We start from the raw sequence: 22,624 nt of genomic DNA on the forward strand, positions 1-22,624 counted from the left end.
TCCTCTTTTTCCTTGAATGCCTTTTCCTAAAAGCTATTTTAGGTCTTTGAGACATCTGTTAGACGGTCATGTCAAGATTGTTCTCTGTTTGAAGATGATTAATGTTGGGTGAAAATGTCAGCAAATATTTGGTTTTCAGTGTTCCTAAAATCTGGAGCGCAGTCTGCTACCCAGTCACTATGCGCTTAAAAGATGAGATGCATTGATCCTGTTTTCTGCAGAATCAAAGGTGCATCTTGATGAAGAGATGCTGTAGATCTTGGATCAGTGTATCGTTCAGAGTTAGCAGTATTATATTAAGAGTGTAAAAACTGCTATGCCAAAGGTTGAGTAAGTTTTCTTTTTCTAAAAAATAAATGATTAGCACAGTGCAGAGTAATGATTACATACTGTAGCTCCTCACTGCCGGTTTCATTCTGAAGGGGAAGTTTCGGTACAATGGCGTTTGCATTTCAGTCTATAGATGTACTCTTTTTTTTTAATTGCGAAAGCAATTGAAAAAAATGTGAATGTTAGCTATATGAAATGGGGAAATGAGAATTCAGCTCACCACGTATGAACCAACTACACGAAGATAAAAAGAGGGTGTGTTTCATTTCCCCCTCCCATTGACTCCGGTCCCCTTCGCTGCCTTACTGTCATGGCAACGGACGGCCAAGGGTTAAAGTTCACTCTGTGAAGTGAAGAGTCGCCGATTCCTTTTTTGAGTTAGTCCACGCGCAGCTGGCATCCGAACAGGTGAGTTCAAGAACCAGCTTTTATTTTGACTTCTGCATTAGTCCCTTCACGCAGGGTTTATAATAGTACTTCTCACATGGGGTGATTTCGAAGTTGCAGGCTTGTCGAAACACCCGCACAAGGAAATAAAAGCCGTTCTAAATCAAAAGGAAATAGAAATGTTTTTTTGGCAGGTACCTGCGTTTTACGGGAAGGGTTAATGATTACAGTGTTGACTACGCACGTGCTTCAGGCGTATCAGTGTTTTAAAGGAAAGGGCAGCGGGATTCATTTCATCCAAAACAAGAAGATTGCAGCAGCGTGGTTATTTAAATAATGTGACAATAATGTCGTCTGTCGGTTCACTCGCCCCATCCTCCTTCCGCAAAGAGCAGAGCTTGTGACTGTGATGCCCGGGCTCGTCCTTGCGCTGTTCCTGCTGGTCTGCGTGTCTGCGGCGTCTCAGGAGAAATCTCAGGTAACTACACTATATATAAAACACTAGAATAGAATATTCTCAAATTTGCAAAAAAAATTAAGCACCTGGATAACGCTTCAGACGTCTGGAGCAATGTTCGGTGGACAGACGAGTCGAAAGAGTCATAAGCTGCATTCCTGCACTTTTCTTGGTTCCTCAAAATCTTAAAACCTGGGGAATTAAGGACTTCAGCTGGTTCCGTTTGGATTTCACTAGTTGAATGTAGCCATTCCCGTTCCCCATAAGTCTTTGATCATGAGAAAGACTTGGAAAACAGGCTCAGCAGATCTCAAGGCCCAGGACTGGATGCCTTCTGCTCTCTATGTTTCTAGGTTCAAAAAGTGTCTTGTGGCGTGGATGCATCTTGCCAAAAATGCACATATCGTCTGCAGAGCAGTCACTCCATTTCATGGCACCCCTGTCGCTGATTTTGTCCGTGTCTCTGTGTGGTGCAGATCGTCTACAGACCTCCTGAGGTCCTGGAAGATGCTCACTTCGCAGAATCCTTTGACTCTGGGCCGCTGAAGGGGTAATGTTACACACGCAGCTTCAGAAACCAGCACACGTTGGTGGCTTTGGAGCTCCTGCTAACTGATCTGCCTGACGTCTTTATCCAGAGCAACTTACCGTTTGCTCCCATTTATAGATGCTGGGAATGTTGCTGGAGCAGTCTAAGTGAAGCACCTTACTCAAGGGCACAACAGGTGTCTCACCTGGGATTTAAATCTGCAACCTTCCAGTTATGGGTCCCAGACTAGAACCGCTACTCCACCTTGCTGTCACCAAGGATCAGGATCCCCATCTAGGATTTTTTGCACAGTCCAACATTTTAATTTAGAGCAGACCGTAGCCTTTTAATTTGAACTCTACCGTTGATATTTCCTTATATCCATTCAATGTGTAATTTTCTGAGAGCCGACAGTTTACGTTACACAAGCTCTGTGCCTGCACAGGGAGGAGGGAAGCCTGTAGACCCTCCTCCGCCTGTTGGAGTCATTAGCCTTTCGACAGGCTGTGAGGTCCAGGGTGCCTGGCGGGGAGCTACAGTATACAGTATCTATTTTAAATGATTCAATATACAGGCTGGGCAGTGCCTATGGATTTCTGCCCCTTGGGTCCATCCTATCTTCATGCCTGTGCTTCTGTGTGGCCCTCTGCCTCTCTCGCGGTTCGGGTCACTTGCAATTCAAAAAAACTTTACTGGCACGGCAGCCTGTCTCCATCGTGACCCTGCGTGTTGTCTCTCTTGTGCTGGCAGGAGGTGGGTGCTGTCCCAGGCGACGAGAGAGGGAGAGGAGGAGGAGGAAGATGACACTGCTGTCAAGTACGATGGTGAGAATCCCTTTGCTGCGATTGTTCTTCGGTTTTAAAAACAAGCACCTCGGATGCAGCGTTCCAGTGTGTTTGTACACTGGGACCAAGTCACAAGAATGGATTAAATAAAATGACAGAGCTTATTTAACACTCGAACGGAGTGCAAAAAAAAAAAACCCAACTTGTATGAGACAAGGGATGTTGTGATTTCAGCTCGAGGCTTTTTGTGTTTTCATGAACCTGCAGGGATCTGGGCTGTGGAGGAGCCCGTGGAGCAGGTTCTGCCTGGAAACAGAGGCCTGGTTCTGAAATCCGCAGGCCGACACCACGCCATCTCGGCCCCCCTGCTCAGAGCCTTCCACTTCCTGGACCAGCCACTCATAGTGCAGTGAGTGACACGCAAGGGGTCACCATCATCATCATCAATAACAATAAAGACTCACAGGGAAGCAAGAGAAAGCACAACAAATTGCACAGGGCAGTGTCTCTAGGTTTTAAGCGGGAACTGAGAAAATGTGTCTGAAATAATCCAGTCTTTGTTTGCTGGACACACTTGAACAGCGGCTTATCAGTGCTGGCTGTGTTCGCAGGTATGAGGTCCAGTTTCAGCAGGGGATGGACTGTGGGGGAGCCTATATCAAGCTGCTGTCTCAGTCCGAGCAGCTGAATCTGGTGAGTAAGAGCTCTCTCAGATCTGCCTTCCGAAATGAGAGGGTAGGCTCATGCCACACGTTTCTCTCATGCCCTTCCGTCTTGAAGCCACGGGCTCAGCACGCGGACCTTGCACTGGCTGCTTCAGAGGCAAGCAGGACCTCTTGCGCTACTTGTGAGCTTCTCCTCTAAAGTGCTTGTTCTGGCCTCCAGCTTGCTACCCTGACATCTCACACGGTGCGCCTGCAGGTTTTCAGGGTCTCTTTAAAGGAGCAACATCTGAAGAGCTGGGAGAAGCTGTTAAATCAGCCCAGTGATGCTGTTAACCAGGTGGTTTAGCTCATTAGGAGGTGTGTTGGAATGAAGCCCCACAGACACACAGACTCTGCATGACCAGGATTGGACACCTCTGGTCCAAAGTCTGGGTTTAGGGCTCTCAAGAGTCATTCAGCCAGTGCAGGCGCTCATGGCTGAGCTCTGCGATCCAGATGTGATCCAGATGTCACAGGCTGGAGCCTGGTCTGTGTCTCCTGCTGATGCTATTCGGGATACCCACCCCTGGAGATGGGGTAGGGCTCAGTGACTGGGGATCCCCCGGAAATAGGCAGGATAGCAACTGCTGAGGATTCCTGGGCTCCTGTAGGCTTTCCGTCAGGTCAGTATGAGGAGCCCCAGGTCTCCTGGATAGCACATGTCAACAGTCACATGGTTCAATGGGTGAATGGACAGAGGGGCAGGTCAGCCTACCCTCATTCTGACCGTGCAGCACAGGGACTCGCTGCTGTGTGCTGAGATGTAAAAAAAAAGTTTTGGGCTCCAGTTCATGTAAATATAAAATGAAAAATAAATAAAATAATAAAAAAAGATTGTGGTTTACAAACAGTTCTGAAAAATTGCTTGTGTTATTTCTGTGACAAGTGGCAAGGGTGAAGAACTCCTCCTCGACTTCACCTTCGTTTCTCCTGATTCAGACTCGGTTCAGTGACACCACTCTGTACTCCATCATGTTCGGGCCAGATAAGTGCGGAGAGGACCACAAGCTGCATTTCATCTTCCGGCACAGGAACCCCCTGACGGGGCGCTACGAGGAGAGGCACGCCAGGAGACCGGACTGGGACCTGAGGGAGTACTTCACTGATCGCAGGGCTCACCTGTACACGCTGCGTGAGTCGAGCAGAGAGAGAGGGGAGAAGGAGCAGTGTAGGAGAGGGGGGCTATTTAGACTTTTTGATCTCATGGACAGAGAGGTGAAGATGTTCACTGATTGTGATACATTCCCCTTCGCTTCAATAGTTCCAGATTTGTTTTAAAGGCTTGACATAATAGCAAACGGATAAATCAATCAAAATAACAGATAATTGTCCCGGGAGGATTATTCCTTTGGCATCAAAAATAAACCATTTTAACTCTTTTGCTACTTGTATCCATCTTGCCAGGTCATGAACCTGGTTTCCTTGTGAAAATCTTATTACATGCACAACAGAGTTAAGGCATACTCTTTCAAGGTACAGGAGAACCCCTGTAAAAGTGTGACCTCTGGGTTTAAAGCACTGTAACGATGCACCAGACTTCACTAGGGACCAGTGCTTATAGTTCAGGAATGAGCTGAATTCCGGAGTCTTTTTTTTCAACTGGATTTTTTTTCCTCAGCACCCCTGCCGCTCCTTATACTTATTATACTGTTATATTATTATACTATACTTATATTATACTTATACTGTGTCCTGCGTGCCGTAGAATTACCATCCTTACATTCCTGGCCCCAGGTTTCAAAAGATCCTACGCCTGACCAGTGCGTGTCTTCTTCTTCTTTTTCACAGCCTCAGTCCCAGACTGTCCTGGGGTCAGCTGCTTTGGTTGCTCTTCTCCACTTGTCTCTGTCGAGCACATCTTCCTCACTCACTTCACATACCTCCATATCTTTTGTCACACAATCTATCCATCTCTTTCTAGGCCTGCCTCTTCCTCTGTTACCTTCCACCTCAGATTCCATTACCCTCTGTGTTACTTCCTCAACGTCCCTCCTCATGATATGTCCATACCACCGTAACCTCGCCTCTCGCATCTTCTCAACCACATCCACCACCCTACATCGTCCTGACCAGTGCGTGTGTGTATGTCTTTAGGGCTATACCCAGACAACAGCTTCGAAATCCTTATTGACCAGTCGGTGGTCAGCAAGGGCAGCCTCCTGGAGGACATGACCCCGCCTGTGACCCCTCCAAGAGAGGCGCCAGACCCATCAGACACCAAGCCTACTGACTGGGATGACCGGCAGCGCATCCCTGACCCCTCAGCCATCAAGCCAGCAGACTGGTAGGACAGATATTTTCATGCTAAGGCAGCATGACTGCTAAAAGCACGCAGCAGATTTCCAGTGAGGAATACCGCCTGATCATCGCCTGAGCATCCTCGCTGGTGACGACTTCTTTAGTGACAACGCCCAGCCCACCCTTCCACTACCTCTGCAGTGCGCTGTGGTCCATGTCAGATTTCGCTACCTGGTGTATGTGTTATGTACTTTTATTTAATATTTTTTAATGCACCCCACCGGTGAGATGATTAGAAAATGAACCCCCTTCTCTTTTTTCCTTGTTGCAAGGGAGAGTGTTTCAGTAGACCTGTCTTGTCTGATTCATCGCTGCAGTTCTGTCACTGGTGCCCCTGACCCCCCCCAGCCCCACCCCGACACGCTCTCTCTTCGTCGCTCGCAGGGATGAGGAGGCCCCCCGGCAGATTCCGGACCCCGCGGCCCAGAAGCCTCCGGGCTGGCTGGAGCAGGAGCCCGACTTCATCCCCGACACGCTGGCACAGCGCCCGCAGGACTGGTGAGAGCACTTCCTTGCTCTGAGGAAGAGCAGAGCTGTCGCCCTGACTTCTGCCCCGGCGCCCTCTCACCCCCCGCGGACCAGAGCAGACGTGCCGCCTCAGAGCGCTGCTGAGCTCTCTCAGTGGCCATGCTGTTCAGGCTGAGCCATCATTACTGTAGAACCGAACAAGGAGATCAGCAGCACCTTAAGAGTGGGGAAAAGCCAGCAAACTATTCAGATTCAGCCAGTGCTTAGCAGGAATATGCACAAAATGACAGTTTTCTAGAAAACATTTCTGCGTGTGTCATCAGCTGTGACCAGTGAGCCCTTCTTCTCCCTGTTGCGCAACTGAACTTGTGAAGCAGGGAATTATGTGAGTCACCAAGGGAGGGGGGCAGGGAGGGTGCTGCCTTTTGGGCAGCAGGTTTATTGGACCGATTCATTCACGTGTTTTCCTGTTCCATAGGGATGAGCAGATTGATGGGGAGTGGGAGGCGCCTTTGGTCCCTAACCCTGCCTGCAAGGACGCTATTGGTTGTGGTCCCTGGACTCCGCCCATGATTTCTAACCCCGCCTACAAGGGGAAGTGGAAGCCTCCTATGATTGACAACCCGAACTATCAGGTACCCTTTCATTCAGTTACCAACATGGGGGTGACCAGAGCCCTGAGCAGTGCAGGGGCCTCCACACAGACATTTTGCTGTCCAATCCCCTGCCATGAGTCAGATTTATGGTGACACATGGTAGGGAACTATTCAATGTATTTCCTGATAAGGTATTAAAAATTGTCTTAGACGTATTATAATTAATTATATAGCATTTTGATTTTGGAATACTAAGGCTAATGTTCTTTAGTTTTGTTCTGACCTGTTAAAAAAGCAATGTTGCCGAGTTATGACACCACATCTTTTGACTGTCTCTCTCTCTCCCAGGGACAGTGGCAGCCCCGGCTGATCCCGAATCCAGGGTATTTCGAAGACCCTCATCCATTCCGCATGGCCCCCCTGGGCGCGGTGGGGCTGGAGCTGTGGGCGCAGACGGCGGGGGTGCTGTTCGATAACCTGCTGGTGTGCGCAGACGTGCGCCTGGCCCGGCGCTGGACTCGCCTCACCTGGGAACAGAGGCTGTCTGCCGAGCGCGCCCTGGCGGTGAGGCTGGGCCTGACTGTGTGCCCCCGCTGTGACCCCGAGACCGTAATCGTTTCCCTGCAGTGAGGCCCAGTCTGACACTGTGATCACCTCCTGTGGAGGCGGTGAGGCCCAGTCTGACACTGTGATCACCTCCTGTAGAGGCGGTGAGGCCCAGTCTGACACTGTGATCACCTCCTGTGGAGGCGGTGAGGCCCAGTCTGACACTGTGATCACCTCCTGTAGAGGCAGTGAGGCCCAGTCTGACACTGTGATCACCTCCTGTAGAGGCGGTGAGGCCCAGTCTGACACTGTGATCACCTCCTGTAGAGGCGGTGAGGCCCAGTCTGACACTGTAATCACCTCCTGTGGAGGCAGTGAGGCCCAGTCTGACACTGTGATCACCTCCTGTAGAGGCGGTGAGGCCCAGTCTGACACTGTGATCACCTCCTGTAGAGGCAGTGAAGCCCAGTCTGACACTGTGATCGCCTCCTGTAGAGGCAGTGAAGCCCAGTCTGACACTGTGATCGCCTCCTGCAGAGGCAGTGAGGCCCAGTCTGACACTGTAATCACATCCTGTAGAGGCGGTGAGGCCCAGTCTGACACTGTGATCACCTCCTGTAGAGGCGGTGAGGCCCAGTCTGACACTGTGATCACCTCCTGTAGAGGCGGTGAGGCCCAGTCTGACACTGTGATCACCTCCTGTAGAGGCAGTGAAGCCCAGTCTGACACTGTGATCGCCTCCTGTAGAGGCAGTGAGGCCCAGTCTGACACTGTGATCGCCTCCTGTAGAGGCGGTGAGGCCCAGTCTGACACTGTGATCGCCTCCTGTAGAGGCGGTGAGGCCCAGTCTGACACTGTGATCACCTCCTGTAGAGGCGGTGAGGCCCAGTCTGACACTGTGATCGCCTCCTGTAGAGGCGGTGAGGCCCAGTCTGACACTGTAATCACCTCCTGTAGATACTCCACCTCTCCCCCTTTGATCCTGACAATGCAGTGCCATCATATATTCACTTTATTACCAACGAATGTTATATGGATATAGATAGACTTAAGATTTCTTTTTAAATCTTCTCCATTCATTTACAGGTTTCAGCCTTTTCCAGCTCTTTCTCACTTGCGTGCCCATGCTCACCTCCTCTGCCCCTAGTTCAGCTACCACCTTCCTCTCTCTCTCACACCTGAAGTCTCAGCAGCCAACAGAGTCAGTGCTTCCGTCTTTCAGTGTGGATTGACCTGCAGTTACTTCATTGTTTCTCCACGTACTGTAGAGCGTGTCGTAGTTGAGATTCTGAGCATGTTCCTGGGGCAAGGCACTTCTGAATCTGGGAGTGCTTGGCGGCGAGACGGGTGCAGCTGTGATCTGATAGTGGAGCAGTGTGTGTTCTCTCTGTCCCTCGTACAGCCTGGCGTCCTGGTCCGGCTGCTGTCTGCAGCGATACAGCGACCGTGGCTCTGGGGGCTCTACGTGTTCACTGTGGGGCTGCCCATCATCCTCTTCATCAGCTTCATGTGGCCGGACAAGGTCAGTCTCCGCCAAGCACTGACATGCCCATTATAGACATTGCCTCACTGACGATTAGCGCCACATTTCTCACACCTTACTACCTCATCTCGGGGTAAATCTTGCTTTTAAAGACCGAAGTCCTGGGATTTGACTTTACCGTTGCCCTACAAGGAACAAGGAAAGAGATAACAAGCAAGAACCGCTCTGGGAAATCACCGTGCTGTTGTGTGCTATGCAGAATCAGTGTTCAGAGGTCAGCCTGTATGCCCGGTCACCTGCACACTCACAGCAGCACTTAGCACGCAGCTTTCTCTGCTTGTCAGGGCATCGCTGTCCTTCAACCGTAGGCAGAAGAGCATGACGAACAAAAAAAGAAAAGTCTTACCCAAAGAGTTAAAGGAGACTTTATGAGCCTGAAGCTGCTTCCTGAAATAGTGTAGGGAGGGTAGTTATCATAGTTGGAGAACAGGTTTCAAGTTTACCTGTGCCAAAGAACCCATAGGTTTCTTTTACTGTACTTCCGAATGTATCATTTGAGATATGGTGTAAGTACATAAGAGACCAAGAGACAGCATGGTGAATTTATGTCTAGTCCAGTGGTCCATTTGGATGACAAAGTCCTCCTGCTGTCTCTCCATTCTGAGCTTTTACTTAACTCAACTGAATAAGTGATTTACTTAATCGTTCACAGTGAGCATTTTGTGTCTCAGATCTTTAGCCACCTTTTGGCCCTGCTGGAGCTCAGGGTTGGCGTCACTGGTGTAGAGTCCTGTCAGTGTCCATTAGTGTGAGTCCCTGCCGGTGTGAATAAAAGGAATTTCTCCTTGCAGAGGTTCGGCCCACCTGACCAAGAATACTACTATAAGAAGTCAGATGAGCCTCAGCCAGATGACCCCCTTGACTCCTTGGGATCCCATAGATCTAGGACTCAAGGTGAGTGGCCACGATCATAATCATGAGCTGCATTGACGATATACACTTCAAGCAACACACCACTAACCATAAAATGGAGGAGGCACAAACACAGCCTAGACTCGACTTTTTGAGATGATGCAGGGACCTGAAACAGCTGCTAATGCTAGTATTTTTACTATGACCACAGAAGGACCCTTGGAAAATTGGAGAACTTTATGCATGCTTGTTGTCATAGACTCTACCCTTCGAAGGGTCTACATACACAAAACCCATGATGACAAAAAAGGAGGCTGTGTTTTCAGCCTATTCATGCAATAAAAAAGAGCCACAAAGTAAGGTTTCAAAAACCCCAGCACCACTAGCACCATGCACACCCTTAACCAAACCAAAAGCTTAATTGCACCCATGTGAAAACTCTAATCCTTTTACTGATTAACTAGTATTTGCCTTATGCACCTCTAGTGTGGCTATTTACAAGTATCAGGGGATGTGTAGTGACATCTAGTGGCCTTTCAGCTGCAATTACAAACCTTTCTACAGTTGGCCTGCTGCACGTGTCGCAATATAGCAGAGTACTTTTTATAGTTTTAACATTAAAAAATATAATCCTAAAGCTGCAGACTCTCAAGCATAAACCAGTACAGGAGCCAGTGCAGTCCAGTGAAACAGAAACCAGTGAAGGTCACCCATTTGAGCCTCTGCCACGCCGTCATCAAAACTCAAACACATTGAAATCTACCTCTACCTCCCATGTCAAGAAGCTCACTACCCATCATTTTCTATCCTTTATTTCAATCTGTTGATGTATGATTTTGCACGTCTGATGTTGTTTTACACATTTCCTGTTGTTGTTTTGCACATTTCCTGTTGTCTCCGTCTTTCTTTTCTTATACAATTATATTATTTTTTTGTACTGCTTACCGTCTGAGAGCTAGCTAAATAGCATTTCAGTATCCCATATACATGTATATGAGTATAATGACAATATACTGTACTTGAACTTGATTTGAACACCGTTATATGTGCTGGGGCTCAAGCTGAGAGTTCAGTTTAGCTCTTCACCACTTTGGCTCATTTCCTGTCCTCTCCCTCCAAGGAGCTGGAGAACCAGTAGGACTGTGGGATGAAACCTCTGGCATGCCATCAAAGACCACGTCGGACCCTAAACCTGAGGTAACCATAGAGGATGTGCTTTTAAAGATTTTAGGTACCCAGTGCCGTTTATTTCTCCATGCTCGGTGCTCAGTGCAGTGTGGAGGAATATTGTGCGTTGGTGCAGTGTTGTAGTTTGCTTGTACATTTTGCACAGGAAAAGAAATGTAAAAATAGTAGTGTCATGTTGCTCCATATTTTTTTTTATAAGGAATCCCAGTACTTCATCAAATGCTGCCACATCAGGTAGTGCTTCGATTTGAAAATATTTACTTATTTCTTTTTGTCAGCCTCGGAGTAGAAAATGAGCAGCCCTGAAGATGTGACACGGCGGTCAGGCCCTGGGGGAGCCCCACCTCTCGAGACTCTTGTACCAAATCAGTAACGTGCGTGCAGTGGAATTCCAGCACTTGGCATAAGATGTCTTTCAGGCTGTTCCCTGAACGCAGGATCATCAAAGTTTGTGTCTGTGTCTGTATCGGACACCCCAAGAGCACACCCACACGCGTTTTGCAGCCGGAACAGCAGAGCCACACAGAGTGACTTTGGGGGACTGTGACTGTCCCCCAAATTCTGCCCCTCTATCTGGGGTGAGCTGAAGCTAAGCCTCCTGTCAGAAGCCTTCTGACATTCCAGCTGTGAGCGATACTTTTTTTGGTTCCGGATTAAAAAAAAGAAGTTAAAAATGTGAAATGACCTTGGTCTCACACTCCCTCCTGGCTGGGTAAAGAAACCTGTTCCCCGTCAGTGGAAGCTACAGGGAGTAAAGAATGAGGAAACGATTTGCTTCAGATTGGAGAGACGGGCAGAGGGGGGGTGGGAGGGCACAGGAAAGGACGTGCTTTCTGAAGAAAAATATAAAGCAGCTTTTTAAGAAGCGCAGAGTCGCTGCTCTTTAACCACAGGCCTCCTTCCAGCCTGTGGTTAAACGTCGTCCTTCAGAGCTGTTGCCTTTGCCCTGGTTAGCATTGCTAAACAAGGCCCCGTGAGGCAGAAACTTCCTGCTTCTCTGTAATCTCAGCTGTGCAGGGCTGGTGCTGGGCATCAGGACTGAGCAGCAGTGCTTTCTTGGGGTAACCTGCAGCAGGTGGAGACTGATTCCTAGGGAGAGGCCCCTGGGGTGTCAGGCCTCTGCATCGTAAGTGCTCCCCCACTTCTAATCAGCTTCATTACCACCGCCCGAACTCCAGGTTGTCTTGCGTTCCTGATCTTGCTAAATAAATGATATAAATGGTTTAAGAAATCTATTTTAAGAGTCAAATCTTTGCATTTTTTTCCCCTTTGTTTCACATTCACTGAAACATTGTGAGATAAAAGGCAACCAGGTTGTCCCATCTGTCCCTAATAACCTATGGGCTATTCTGACACAAAAGTCCTGCACTGAGTGCTTCAATGGATATTGTTTATTTCGAGGGGCTGGGAAAGAGCAAGAGTGAAGTGACTTTGGAAGGGAGTTTGCAGTGGTCTAAACTCTGATCAGCCAGGTGGATCCCTGCTGCTGTTCCCCCTAGGAGACCCTGACCACCAAAGTGCCTTGGTGTGGTTACCCAAGAGTAATACATGCAGTGCTTTAACCTCAGAGGCTCAGAGCAGCACTGACTCTTAGACAGTAGTAAACACTTGTCTTGGGAGATAGTCGGTTTCTAAAAGCAGTTACAGGCACTGCACTGAGCTGGGGAGAGAGTTTCCTTATGTACTTCCTGCCAGCCGCCCCGATGCTTATAAGCAGCAGAGAGCAAGTATACGACGGAAGAGTTTCTTTCTTGTGCAGAAGACAGTGCCTCTGCTTGGCATCCTTTCCCCCTGGCAAGGGGAGTGCTCCTCCGGTTTTGACGTATCGGTTTGGCACTGTCCCTTCAGAGCCAAAAAACATGCTGGTGGTGTATTCTGGGATGAATGCGACTGAGCATCTCCATCAAGCACTCCAGCATATCTCCAGATGGTCTAGCCCCCCAAGAATCACCACCTCTCTCGTGCTTTCTGTAAATAAGTGCACAGGAGCAGGGTGTGCCACATTCTCATCTTTTATTTTTTTATTATTTAAAACAAGAATTAAATAAGAAAAAACGACACAACAAGGCGGGGGAGGAAAAAAGAACTAGTGGGTTAAAAGTGCATTGTATCTTGGATGCGGACGAGCCGGGCCGAGCTCTCTGCGCAGACAGAGGGACGGCTCAGCGCTGCGTCAGTGAACATGCTGCTCTCCGATTGGGCGGAAAAAACACAAACATGGGGGGGGGGAACCACCAAAGAAGTAGCTAAGTCACCTTTTCTAATGCAAGCCATGGGGTAAACCTCCCAGAAAATACACAGACAGGGAGGCAAGCCAGGAGTCCGACTGCTATCCTGGACAGGCTCCCCGGAACACTTCCCGGCAGAAGACAAGCGCTTTCAAGACAACCGCTCCTACCTCCTGCTATGGAAGAACTCATTTTGGCAGAAGGAATGCGATTAATGTTTATATGATCAAATGTATACGTCATTGCCTTCCTACTCTATGCATTAAGACGGGGCTGGAAGGAGGAGGGGGGGGGCACTGAGGGCGACCACTACCCACCCGCTCCGAAAACCTGTAATAACGCTGTGTCTGACAACAGTGTAGCCGTCAGCAAATTACACAGCAGTTAGAAACAGCAGGTCCAGTTCACAGCAGCACAGTTAATTGGCCATTGAACACTTACATTTCAGTTCTGCACGAGAGGAAGAAACACATCAGCCGAGTAAACAGGAGATAAAAAAAAATGAGCTGAAAGTTCTCTTTGACAAAGACACCAGACTTGTAGGGAAAAGACTCAACAGTCACCAGGTAAGGTTACACAAGCAAGCAGGGATTTTGAAGAACTCCCAGATCCTCAGACCAACACTGGGAAACAAGAGTTACAGGACCAACCTAAGGAAGAGCACCTTCTAGAGTCTCAGCTGTAGCAGGACAGGCTTATCAGTCCGACAGTCTCCCAGTAGGATTCGCTTTTCATTCTTCCAAGGAAACGCCACATGAACTCACACAGGCTGTATTCGACAACTGGTGTACATCTCTATTTACAAATGATTTTAAAAAAAAAAGCAATGTTTCAAAAACCCATTTGTGAAAAGGAGCGATCAAAGGGCGTGGACCAGCGCCACCGGGGCCTGGCGCCGGAAGAGTGCCGGGTTGGATCGCTCGTGCTGTCTGGGCCAGGCGGGGTGTCACGGTGGGGTCGGGGGGGGGCCAGATCACGAGCTCCGAGCCTCGGCCGGTCCACCTGCCCGGAGCGGAGGAGCTCAGGGGGGCCGTTCTCAAGGAGCTCCTCCTCTCGAGGAAGACAGCACCCCTTCATCTGCCACCCCCGGCTCCGAGAGACCTCCTCCTACAGCGACAATTCCCACACGTGGCAGGTGACAGGGGTGTAGGTGCTCGAGGAGGCGTGAGGGGCTGAAGAAAAGTGCACAGATTCCGGTAAGTGTTGAATACAGGGTCTGTATAATGTAAGACGGGCAAAGAGCTGCTCATTTGCACTTCTAGCAGCCTGGACCCATTTCTGAGGAAAAGAAACCAAAACCGCCATGTTGTAATTGACTGAAAATCAAAAAGTCACAGAAAAGTTTCTATTTTGCCCCTTTCCTTTTCCTCACTGTAACGCTTAAAAGTTCCTTTACATTCTGACATTCCTGAGGTCTTTGTTGTTGTTGTTGTTGTTTTATTTCTGGTGTGGTCAAGTCTGGAATTACAAGATTAAAAAAAGGGATGTAGACTATTTTAGATTTCCCAAAGCTTTTTTTTTATATATAAGGATATATAGATAATTCCTTGCTTCTAAATATCTCGATCATTCCAGGAATAAATGCCAATCACTTGCCATCTGTACAACAAGAAAGCGTCTCATGTGGGTTTGAAAAGATGCAGTGGTGGTGTCTGTGTCTGTGGTCATGCCCTCTGTGGTCACTTGCTCATAAGGCATGTGTGGCTGTAGGGGAGTCGCTCTCGGTGAAGGGGGGAGGTGGGTGAGGGAGGAGGAGGAGGAGAGGGGAGCGAAGGATCTTGATCGCTGGCGGTCAGGATGGACCGGGTCTGGCGAGCGGTTCTTTTCACTCGGGGGAGGGGCTGCAGGTCGAGGGGCTCGGGGGCAGAGGTCTCCCTTAGTGCTTCACACAGCTGGGCCAGGTCACTCCCCCACAGGCCGCAGTCACAATGATGTAGATCAGGAGCTGCAGAAAGAACATGCAGGGCCCCATGTGTAAACAGCTCTCCCATCAACAGGAGTGCCCCCCGTTCTCCCATCAGCAAACCACAGTGTACACTGGGGCCCCCAGTCCTCCCATCAGCAAACCACAGTGTACACTGGGGCCCCCAGTCCTCCCATCAACAGTGTACACTGGGGCCCCCAGTCCTCCCATCAGCAAATCACAGTGTACACTGGGGCCCCCAGTCCTCCCATCAGCAAACCACAGTGTACACTGGGGCCCCCAGTCCTCCCATCAACAGTGTACACTGGGGCCCCCAGTCCTCCCATCAGCAAACCACAGTGTACACTACAGCATTCCTATTGCTACTCTTCATAAACCAGAGTGTATGCTGGGGTTCCTATTGCTATGCTCAGTAAACCAGAGTGTACACTCCAGCACTTGCATGGTAACCTCCAACAGCAGGGGTATCCACCCTGACTATACCACGGCACATCCATTCCCAGTGGGCTTTCTGTTACTCAGCAGAAGCAGCTGGCTCGAGCTAGTCAAGATCTAGCCTCTGAACCTGTGGGATTCAGGCTCTGCTGGTCTCCAACATCGTCTCGGAGGCAACAAAAAAGAGGCTGGACTTACGATGCACACGAACACGACGACGCAGGTCAGCTTCAGGTTCTTCATACACATGGCCCGGGCCAGGTTCCGGCTGGTGGTCTTGAAGGTGACAGACTGCCGACAGGCCCGGGGGAAGAATTAGGCAGAATGAGAGATGGAATAATTGAGAGAAAAGAGGGGGGGGGAGGGATTGAAAGAGGAGGAGAGTGAGAGGAAGAGAGGAGGAGATTTATTAGTTGAGACCATCTCTTCCTGGTTACATCCACTGGCCACTGATCCTTAAGTACTATAAAAGCATAAAGACTTTTCCCCCCAGACTAAATGAGATTTATTGGCATGACAGATGATTTACAGGGTTGCCAAAGCAATAACAACACACCATAAATTATTAGAGAGGCTCACTGTCTGTTCCTCAGGCTCTGGCAGGCGAAAGAAAGAAGCATGCAGTCTGATATTTCCGCCCGTCTTGGTACAGTAGATGCTTTATCCAAATCCAGATTCATTTAGTAGACCCCCATGGGAAATGCCCCCCAATCAGGAATGAACTTCCTAAGAAGCAGGAGACAAGTAAGGCGTCTCGGCAGCTCCATAACCACCTGCGGGACTCACCGAATCCACCAGGTTCTCCGTTTTGTCAATGAGCAGTTCCAGCTTCTCCCCTCTCTGGGCCACCAAGTCTGGAGAGGAAGAGGACACATGGCCAGCTTCAGTGCTTATTTTCACCCGACACCTTTTAAAGCATATTTTAAGGCATAGCCATGTTTTAATTAACGAACGAGTACGCAAGGCCATCTCCGTTTGAAGTATTACAAATAGTTCAGCTACTAATAGTTGTTTCAGACAGCATCCGAGCTGATTGAAAATTCATTCTGAAACATGCCAGCGGAGCCCGGTGCAACCCTTGGCAAAGGTGAACAAGATCATGAAGAGTGAAATAGGTGCAGAACAGTCTCAGGATCGAGTGATCGGTGCTGCCAGTCAGGCAAGTTCCAGTTCAGTCAGGATATGAACTTAATAGGCATCGTCCTGGCTTTGCGATTACTGATCTTCTGTGTTCTTGATTATCACACCACATTGTCTCGCAGTAAGTTTTAAGAGGCGTCACATGACTGAACTTCAGTTCCTATGACTTTTTTTGCTCATGCCTTGACAGCTGACTAGTGCTGCCTTGACTATCTTTAACTTGTGACCACAAAATGCAATGGAGTCTAAACTGAGTCTTATATTATTAACGAGGTCCACTCACTGGTTCTACAGTGCTGTGGAGGCACTCGCAACGGCACAAACGACAGTGTAGGAGCACAGCTGGTGCATGACAAGAACAGACTGTAGAACACAGCTCCAGCTCTTGGGTGCCAGAATATAACCAGGTGTTTTCCAGCAGAAGACCTTTGGTAAATGTTAAATTGGTCTCATTAAGTCAATGATCAGCTCTCTTAGGTCATTAAGAGCAGAGGTGGAATGAAAACCCTTCAAAGACTGGAGTTATGCACCACTGCTGTAGGAACAATGCTGTCTGATAGGGAGGTAGTGGGACAAGTAGCTCAGATCAGCTTTGCAAAAGTGATCATGAAAGAAAACAAGCAACCTTTTTTTCTTTCAGCAAAACGAAAGCAGTTAAACAATACGAAGAAACAAAACATTTCTGAGCAGAAAGGTAAACTACACCTGCAGTTTAGCTTACCAATGTTTCGGACCATGATGCCCTTCAGCTCGTCCACCTGCATCTGTGTCTCAGCCACACGGTCCGATCCCCGGGAGTCTGAGTGGTGTTTCTGGAGGAGGGAGAGGGACAGGATATGTACACTGACCGCACCCGGCGAGAGTCTCCACACTGCCCCCTGCACACTGACCACACCGGCTGAGAGTCTCCACACTGCCCCTTGCACACTGACCACACCCTGCGAGAGTCTCCACACTGCCCCCTGACCACACCCGGCGAGAGTCTCCACACTGTCCCCTGACCACACCCTGCGAGAGTCTCCACACTGCCCCCTGAACACTGACCACACCCTGTGCGAATCTCTACACTGCCCCCTGCACACTGACCACACCCTGCGAGAGTCTCCACACTGCCCCCTGACCACACCCTGCGAGAGTCTCCACACTGCCCCCTGCCCCCTGACCACACCCTGCGAGAGTCTCCACACTGCCCCCTGCACACTGACCACACCCTGCGAGAGTCTCCACACTGTCCCCTGCACACTGACCACACCCTGCGAGAGTCTCCACACTGCCCCCTGCCCCCTGACCACAGTCAGTGAAACTTTTGCTCCATTTGTAATTATTACAGCAGTAGTGAATGTGCAACAGAACTGCAAGCAAGCTGCTCCTATATTTCAAACAGAAGCAGCCTGCAGCACAGTCGCCTGACAGGCAGGAGCCCGGCTACTTTCCTTAACGGAATCCCATTTCTAACTCCATACAAAACCCAGAAACTTAAAGCAGTTAAACTTAAAGCAGCAGAAAAAAAAACAACCAACAGCATCAGCTCTGTGATCGCTGTTTTAACTTTAGATCTCAGTGAGGAGACTCAGCCGGAGGTGGGAGGGTTGTTCATAAGTCACAGAGCACAATGTAAAGCAGCCAGCCTGAGGCGGTGACCCCATCATGCCTGCATCATGAGACAGTGTGACTCGGGGCTCCACAATGGGGGCTCAGAGCTTGCAGAACCGGCTTCTGACTGGGCCCCTTAATCCCTGGCTCTCCCCTGCACAGCCAGGCACTGTCTCAGCGCCTCTCTGCCAAGAGGAGCCCTATTCCATACATATGCAATCTCTGTCCTGGTTACGCACGCTCGTCATTGATTCAAGTATTATAAACAAACAACAGCATAAAGTCTCATTTTTAATCCAATGAGTTTTTACTTTAATTCTTTCTCCTTTGCTTCCTTCCTCTACTATCCAGAATGCACTATGGGTGGGCTTAATTTCAGCCAAACTCCACAATTTAGGGGTTCACCTTCGGGACCCTGAACACACCACAGACCACAAATGGACCGGAGCTCAGCAGGGAACAGCAGAGCCTAATCTGGCTTGTTCTGGGTTAGGTCTCCCCTCGGTGGGAGCCGGTCTCTCCCCTCAAGCCACAGCCTGGCCTCTTGGCCTCTGCAACACCTCTCCAGCTCAGCTGACCACAAGCCCTGCTCACGAAATATTACCCGCTCAACATTTTTGTTGAGCAGGGAAAATCCAAGCCTTGATACTACAAAGCCAAGAGGAAAAAAAGTGCAGAGTGCCCTCCTGATGGGACTAATTAAAAGTGGCAAACAGGAAGACTTCAATATGCCGATTTCACCCTAAGAAATAGACACAGGGGATACCTAATTTTTCACTTGCAGGGTCTTTTGTTTTTGCTTAACTCAACACAATGGCCACACCCAGTCAGAGACTGGACACTGCCCCCTGCACACTGACCACACGGGGCAACTCTCCCGCTGTGTCAGCATGGGGGGGCAGAACAAGCTACCCAGCCACGAGGCTGGAGCCCACAGGACCAGACCGGCGGGTCAGCGATGCCAGGCGCGCTAGAGGGGCCGAATGGGCTCCCCTCGGCCGTCAGCTCCCCTCACCATCTGCGCGGCCAGCGTGCTGGAGAACTCGCTGTTCATGGCGTAGGGCAGCGCCGTCTGCGCGCGGGACCCGTACGTCGTCTGGAAGCGCTTCTTCACCTCGTTTAGGAAGCTGAAGGCCCTGGACCTCTCGAAGTCCTGCGGGCGGGAGGAGAACAGACAGGCTAGGCCGGCTGCGGAGGCCGAGGCACAGCTTCGCCGGCCGCGCAGAGGGCAGGGATACTCACATCGTCTGTGATGCACAGGTAAATGATCCTGTCCTGACAGACGTAATGAAAGAGATAGCTGCAAAGAAAGGGGAGAAGGGGAAGTGAAAACAGTGCACGCAGGCAGCCACTCAGGCTTCGTTAGGTGAGCATTGCTGAAGCGGAAACTGAAAGACAGCTGTCCACGCTCCTCAAGAGGCAGCTTGGAGAAGCTCTTGTTTCTGGCTGATCCACGCAGCGCCGTTCCAGCTTAGAATTAAAAACCAGGGTGAATATTAAATTCACTTTTTTGAGAATGCATTTGAGCCATCCGTTACTCTTGGTTTTGAATTATTCACAGAGCCCCGTGAGGATTGCGCTACGTGAAAAAAAATGGTCTTAAGCTGCCCGAGTGGGAAAAAGGCACTTGCAGGCTGAGCTCTGTGATCCAGACCGGGAGATGGAACCAGCTGGCTGTGACTGGACTCCCCAGCAGGTGGCACGCAGTTGCCTGAGCACCAAGTGGGGTGGGGGTGGGATGATTGGGCCCAGGAGAAACAGCGACCCCTGCAGGCCTGTGGTGATGCCCAGGAAGGGCGCGCGCCTCTCCTCCAATCGAGGCGGTACCTGCTGTACGTTATGGCCGAGTCTACAGCGGGTGGGTAGGGCTGGAGAAACCTTCCAGCACTTTCTCACTGTCCTTGTATGGGGTCACCACAGTGGGCTGAGCCTTAGGAACAGCTAACCTAATCGTAAAAGGTAGTTAGTTAGGCATAACAACACAACTGGCAACTCCAAATTGGGCAGATATAGGATAAGAAGCAATTGACAATGAAAACAATGCTCCTAAGGTGTTAGGCTTAGGGAAGTGATCAAGCAAGAGTGCTTTTCCAATCCCAGCAGAGGGCTGTTGCACTCCCCAAAAGTCATGTTTTGCAAGCTGGCAGCCAGACACTCGGAACAGAGCCCCCTGGTGGCCGGCACGGGAGGGACACTCACTTGCTGTGGGAGTAGGTCAGCTTGTTGTTCTCCGACGGGATCTTGGCCAGGATCTGCTCCGTCACCTCCAGGAAGTTCCCGCCACACCAGGCGTGCTTGGCCAGGATCGTGGTGCCGCGCGCCACCACCGCAAACAGGATCGCCATGGCAACAGGAGCAGGAGGAGGGGTGATGAGGGCGGGGGGGGGCTTGCGGAGGAGAAACCACTGGGAAGCAGCCCGCAAGCGTGCGAGTGGGGTGGGAGCACGGAAAGCGAGGCTGGGGCACTTGACTGCATCAGAGACACAAGACAGAAGGAGAAAGGTGTGAGGGTAAGATAAGATAAGATCACTTTATTGGCATATACAATTAGGAATTTGGCCATTAGGCATTAGGAATGTGTCTTTTCGCATACCCCAACTTGCTCTCCATGAGACACACAGACAGGGAGAGAAGCTTGAGGTCAGAGCGCAGGGTCAGCCATTTATACCACGCCCCTGGAGCAGTTGGGGGTTAGGGGCCTTGCTCAGGGTAGGAGTAGGATTCCTCTGCCGGCCACAGGATTTGAACCGGCAACCTGCCAGCCACAGGTGCAGATCCTTAGCCACAGTACCACTGCTCCGCCCTAATAATGTAGCGCTTTCGGGCTCACGTGGGTATGCGCCCTGCCAGCTGGGGAATCAAACCCGGGCCTCCGGCGTCACCCAACAGGGAAGCAGCCAGTCGAGCTACAGTGAGATCTGCCCCTCCCCATGACCTGCCACTCCCACTACTGCGCTCTGTAGGTTAGAAGCCCTCAAATGTCACCCGAGGCTGACTACCAGCTTCGACAGTCATGAATCGGACTGGCCCCCTGTCCACGGTTCACAGTGCTCACCCAGCACCTGCTTGGGCTCGAGCGCACTAAGCCATTCTACCCCATTGGGTGTGTACTGGGGCACAGGAATGCTCATGTGACACAAGGCATGTGATACAGCTCTGAACACAGCACAGGTACCGACTAGCGGGCCAGTAAACCCTTCCAGCTTCACCTTGGAGGACGGAGGGCAGTGTCTGGCTGCGTGCCACTGTGCACACCGACCGCCCAGGTGCGTGCCGTCGCTGGTCAGGGGGGTATGATCCGACCTGATCCACTTGTATGGATACAAAATTCCATTTGTATGGCTACAGGATTTCCCATACAGCTGTTGAAACAGGCCGGCTACCTTTACAAGCGCATTTTACCGCCGGCTGAGATTAACACCCGTCTCCGGGCTTCAGAGCTGCCCAGTGTAACGCGAACTGAAGACACCGGCCCTGGAATCCCACACCTCAGCTCACTCCGGGCTGCAAACGCACGCTAACTGCCCACCTGCCCCGGGATCCACCGCTCAGCCGCGCGCGCACGCCGGCGACGCCGTGCTAATTTAAACAACACTTTTTCCAATGCACCCCCCAAAAAAAAAACCGTTTGATTTCAGAAATACATGTTCCTGCAAACTATACGTCATTCCGATCCGGAAAGGAGTATTTTAAGTTCCCAAATCGTTTCAGCCCCCCGTCTTGTAACCACAAGAGCCGATTTCACCATCAGCTCTTCACCATGTAGCTGGAACAGACCGTGTTAACAGTCTCACACTGACTGTTCAACAGTGTCGGTTACACTGCGGTACCACTTTAAGCCGCGTTATCTGCCAGAGCTCGGAACATGAATTACCTTAGAATAAGAGCATATTCTAAAGTCTATTTCAAGAGCTCCTAAACGACCTCCGCTGTGTTTTAGACAGCCCGCGTGGCCCCCCAAAAGCTCTTCTAACATGATTTTGTCAGCTTTCTCTTTCAATTCTGGAGACCTCTATACACACAGACACCTCCGTTTCTCCGACATGTCATACGCCGTATATTGCAACGATACAGCCGTCGTAACACACCGCCATTAATCGTGCCCCGTACTGTACCTCTGAATCGCCTTCCGTGAAAACTATCTTCGGAACGGCCCTCTTTAAAATAAAAAACAGCGTATATTTCCGTAATCCTTCCCGTCCGTACGTATGTTTTTAATTCCCAGTTCTGAGTCACCTGGTGCTCCTCTGACGGACCACTTTCGTCTGTCCCTTGGAATCATGGGGCTTGTAGTTTACAACCTCTGCTGCGGGAAAAAGACTTTACGGGCTCAAAATAACATTTGACTCGAAGCTGCCTTTGGAAATTAACTTACTGCAAACAAAACAACACGTAATGAGCGAGTGAAGCGGGTTTAAAGGCATCATTCGGAAGTTAGAAAAACTTTTAAGTTTGATGTATCCGTTTAAATCAGTTCACTCTAATCCCCGTTTGTATTCTCCGGGACGACAAGGTTCTTGTTTTAGAAGGTTTTTTTAACTATGTAACTGTAAGTCGATTTTACAATCGATGTAACATTGTTTCACTGTGCCTTGGCAGTAAACATTTTAGAAACGAGACA

General features: G+C 50.0%; 2 protein-coding genes across 3 annotated transcripts; one reads left to right on the forward strand and one right to left on the reverse strand.

Moving 5' to 3' along the window:
• The first annotated feature begins 561 nt into the window (after positions 1 to 561).
• LOC148653968 (calnexin-like) lies at positions 562 to 11,918 on the forward strand. Of its 2 annotated transcripts, none has more exons than XM_088597090.1 (15): positions 562 to 738; positions 1,108 to 1,195; positions 1,651 to 1,724; positions 2,454 to 2,527; positions 2,756 to 2,897; positions 3,100 to 3,181; positions 4,132 to 4,324; positions 5,287 to 5,476; positions 5,875 to 5,988; positions 6,437 to 6,593; positions 6,903 to 7,118; positions 8,503 to 8,622; positions 9,435 to 9,537; positions 10,616 to 10,692; positions 10,962 to 11,918. In XM_088597090.1, exons 2-15 carry the CDS (start codon positions 1,127 to 1,129, stop codon positions 10,977 to 10,979), a joined length of 1,629 nt encoding a protein of 542 aa, XP_088453216.1. In that variant the 5' UTR covers positions 562 to 738; positions 1,108 to 1,126; the 3' UTR covers positions 10,980 to 11,918. The 2 variants fall into 2 exon arrangements, with proteins under 2 accessions (XP_088453216.1, XP_088453217.1); XM_088597091.1 differs by having other exon boundaries at positions 1,113 to 1,195.
• A 761-nt stretch (positions 11,919 to 12,679) lies between these two features.
• Positions 12,680 to 22,278, reverse strand: vamp7 (vesicle associated membrane protein 7). The gene is made up of 8 exons (XM_088597104.1): positions 22,119 to 22,278; positions 20,203 to 20,473; positions 19,246 to 19,303; positions 19,019 to 19,156; positions 17,132 to 17,222; positions 16,057 to 16,124; positions 15,469 to 15,561; positions 12,680 to 14,856 (listed from the first exon to the last, which is right to left on the reverse strand). The coding sequence occupies exons 2-8, from the start codon at positions 20,346 to 20,348 to the stop codon at positions 14,788 to 14,790; spliced, it is 663 nt and encodes a 220-aa protein (XP_088453230.1). The 5' UTR covers positions 20,349 to 20,473; positions 22,119 to 22,278; the 3' UTR covers positions 12,680 to 14,787.
• Positions 22,279 to 22,624: the final 346 nt, after the last annotated feature.

The sequence above is a fragment of the Lepisosteus platostomus genome, chromosome 10, assembly GCF_059453375.1.
Source record: "Lepisosteus platostomus isolate fLepPlt1 chromosome 10, fLepPlt1.hap1, whole genome shotgun sequence".
NCBI classification, from domain to species: Eukaryota; Metazoa; Chordata; class Actinopteri; order Semionotiformes; family Lepisosteidae; genus Lepisosteus; species Lepisosteus platostomus.

What these genes read in the sequence shown, in the direction of transcription:
- LOC148653968 (XM_088597090.1), top strand. Translation starts at nt 1,127, where the DNA reads ATGCCCGGGCTCGTCCTTGCGCTGTTCCTGCTGGTCTGCGTGTCTGCG. An exon ending in AGTCCGAGCAGCTGAATCTG is followed by an intron (nt 3,182 to 4,131) that starts GTGAGTAAGAGC and finishes CTCCTGATTCAG; the next exon opens with ACTCGGTTCAGTGACACCAC. An exon ending in GCCATCAAGCCAGCAGACTG is followed by an intron (nt 5,477 to 5,874) that starts GTAGGACAGATA and finishes CGTCGCTCGCAG; the next exon opens with GGATGAGGAGGCCCCCCGGC.
- vamp7 (XM_088597104.1), bottom strand. Translation starts at nt 20,348, where the DNA reads ATGGCGATCCTGTTTGCGGTGGTGGCGCGCGGCACCACGATCCTGGCC. An exon ending in CTGACCTACTCCCACAGCAA is followed by an intron (nt 19,304 to 20,202) that starts GTGAGTGTCCCT and finishes CTTTCTTTGCAG; the next exon opens with CTATCTCTTTCATTACGTCT. An exon ending in TCGTCGTGTTCGTGTGCATC is followed by an intron (nt 14,857 to 15,468) that starts GTAAGTCCAGCC and finishes TTCTTTCTGCAG; the next exon opens with CTCCTGATCTACATCATTGT.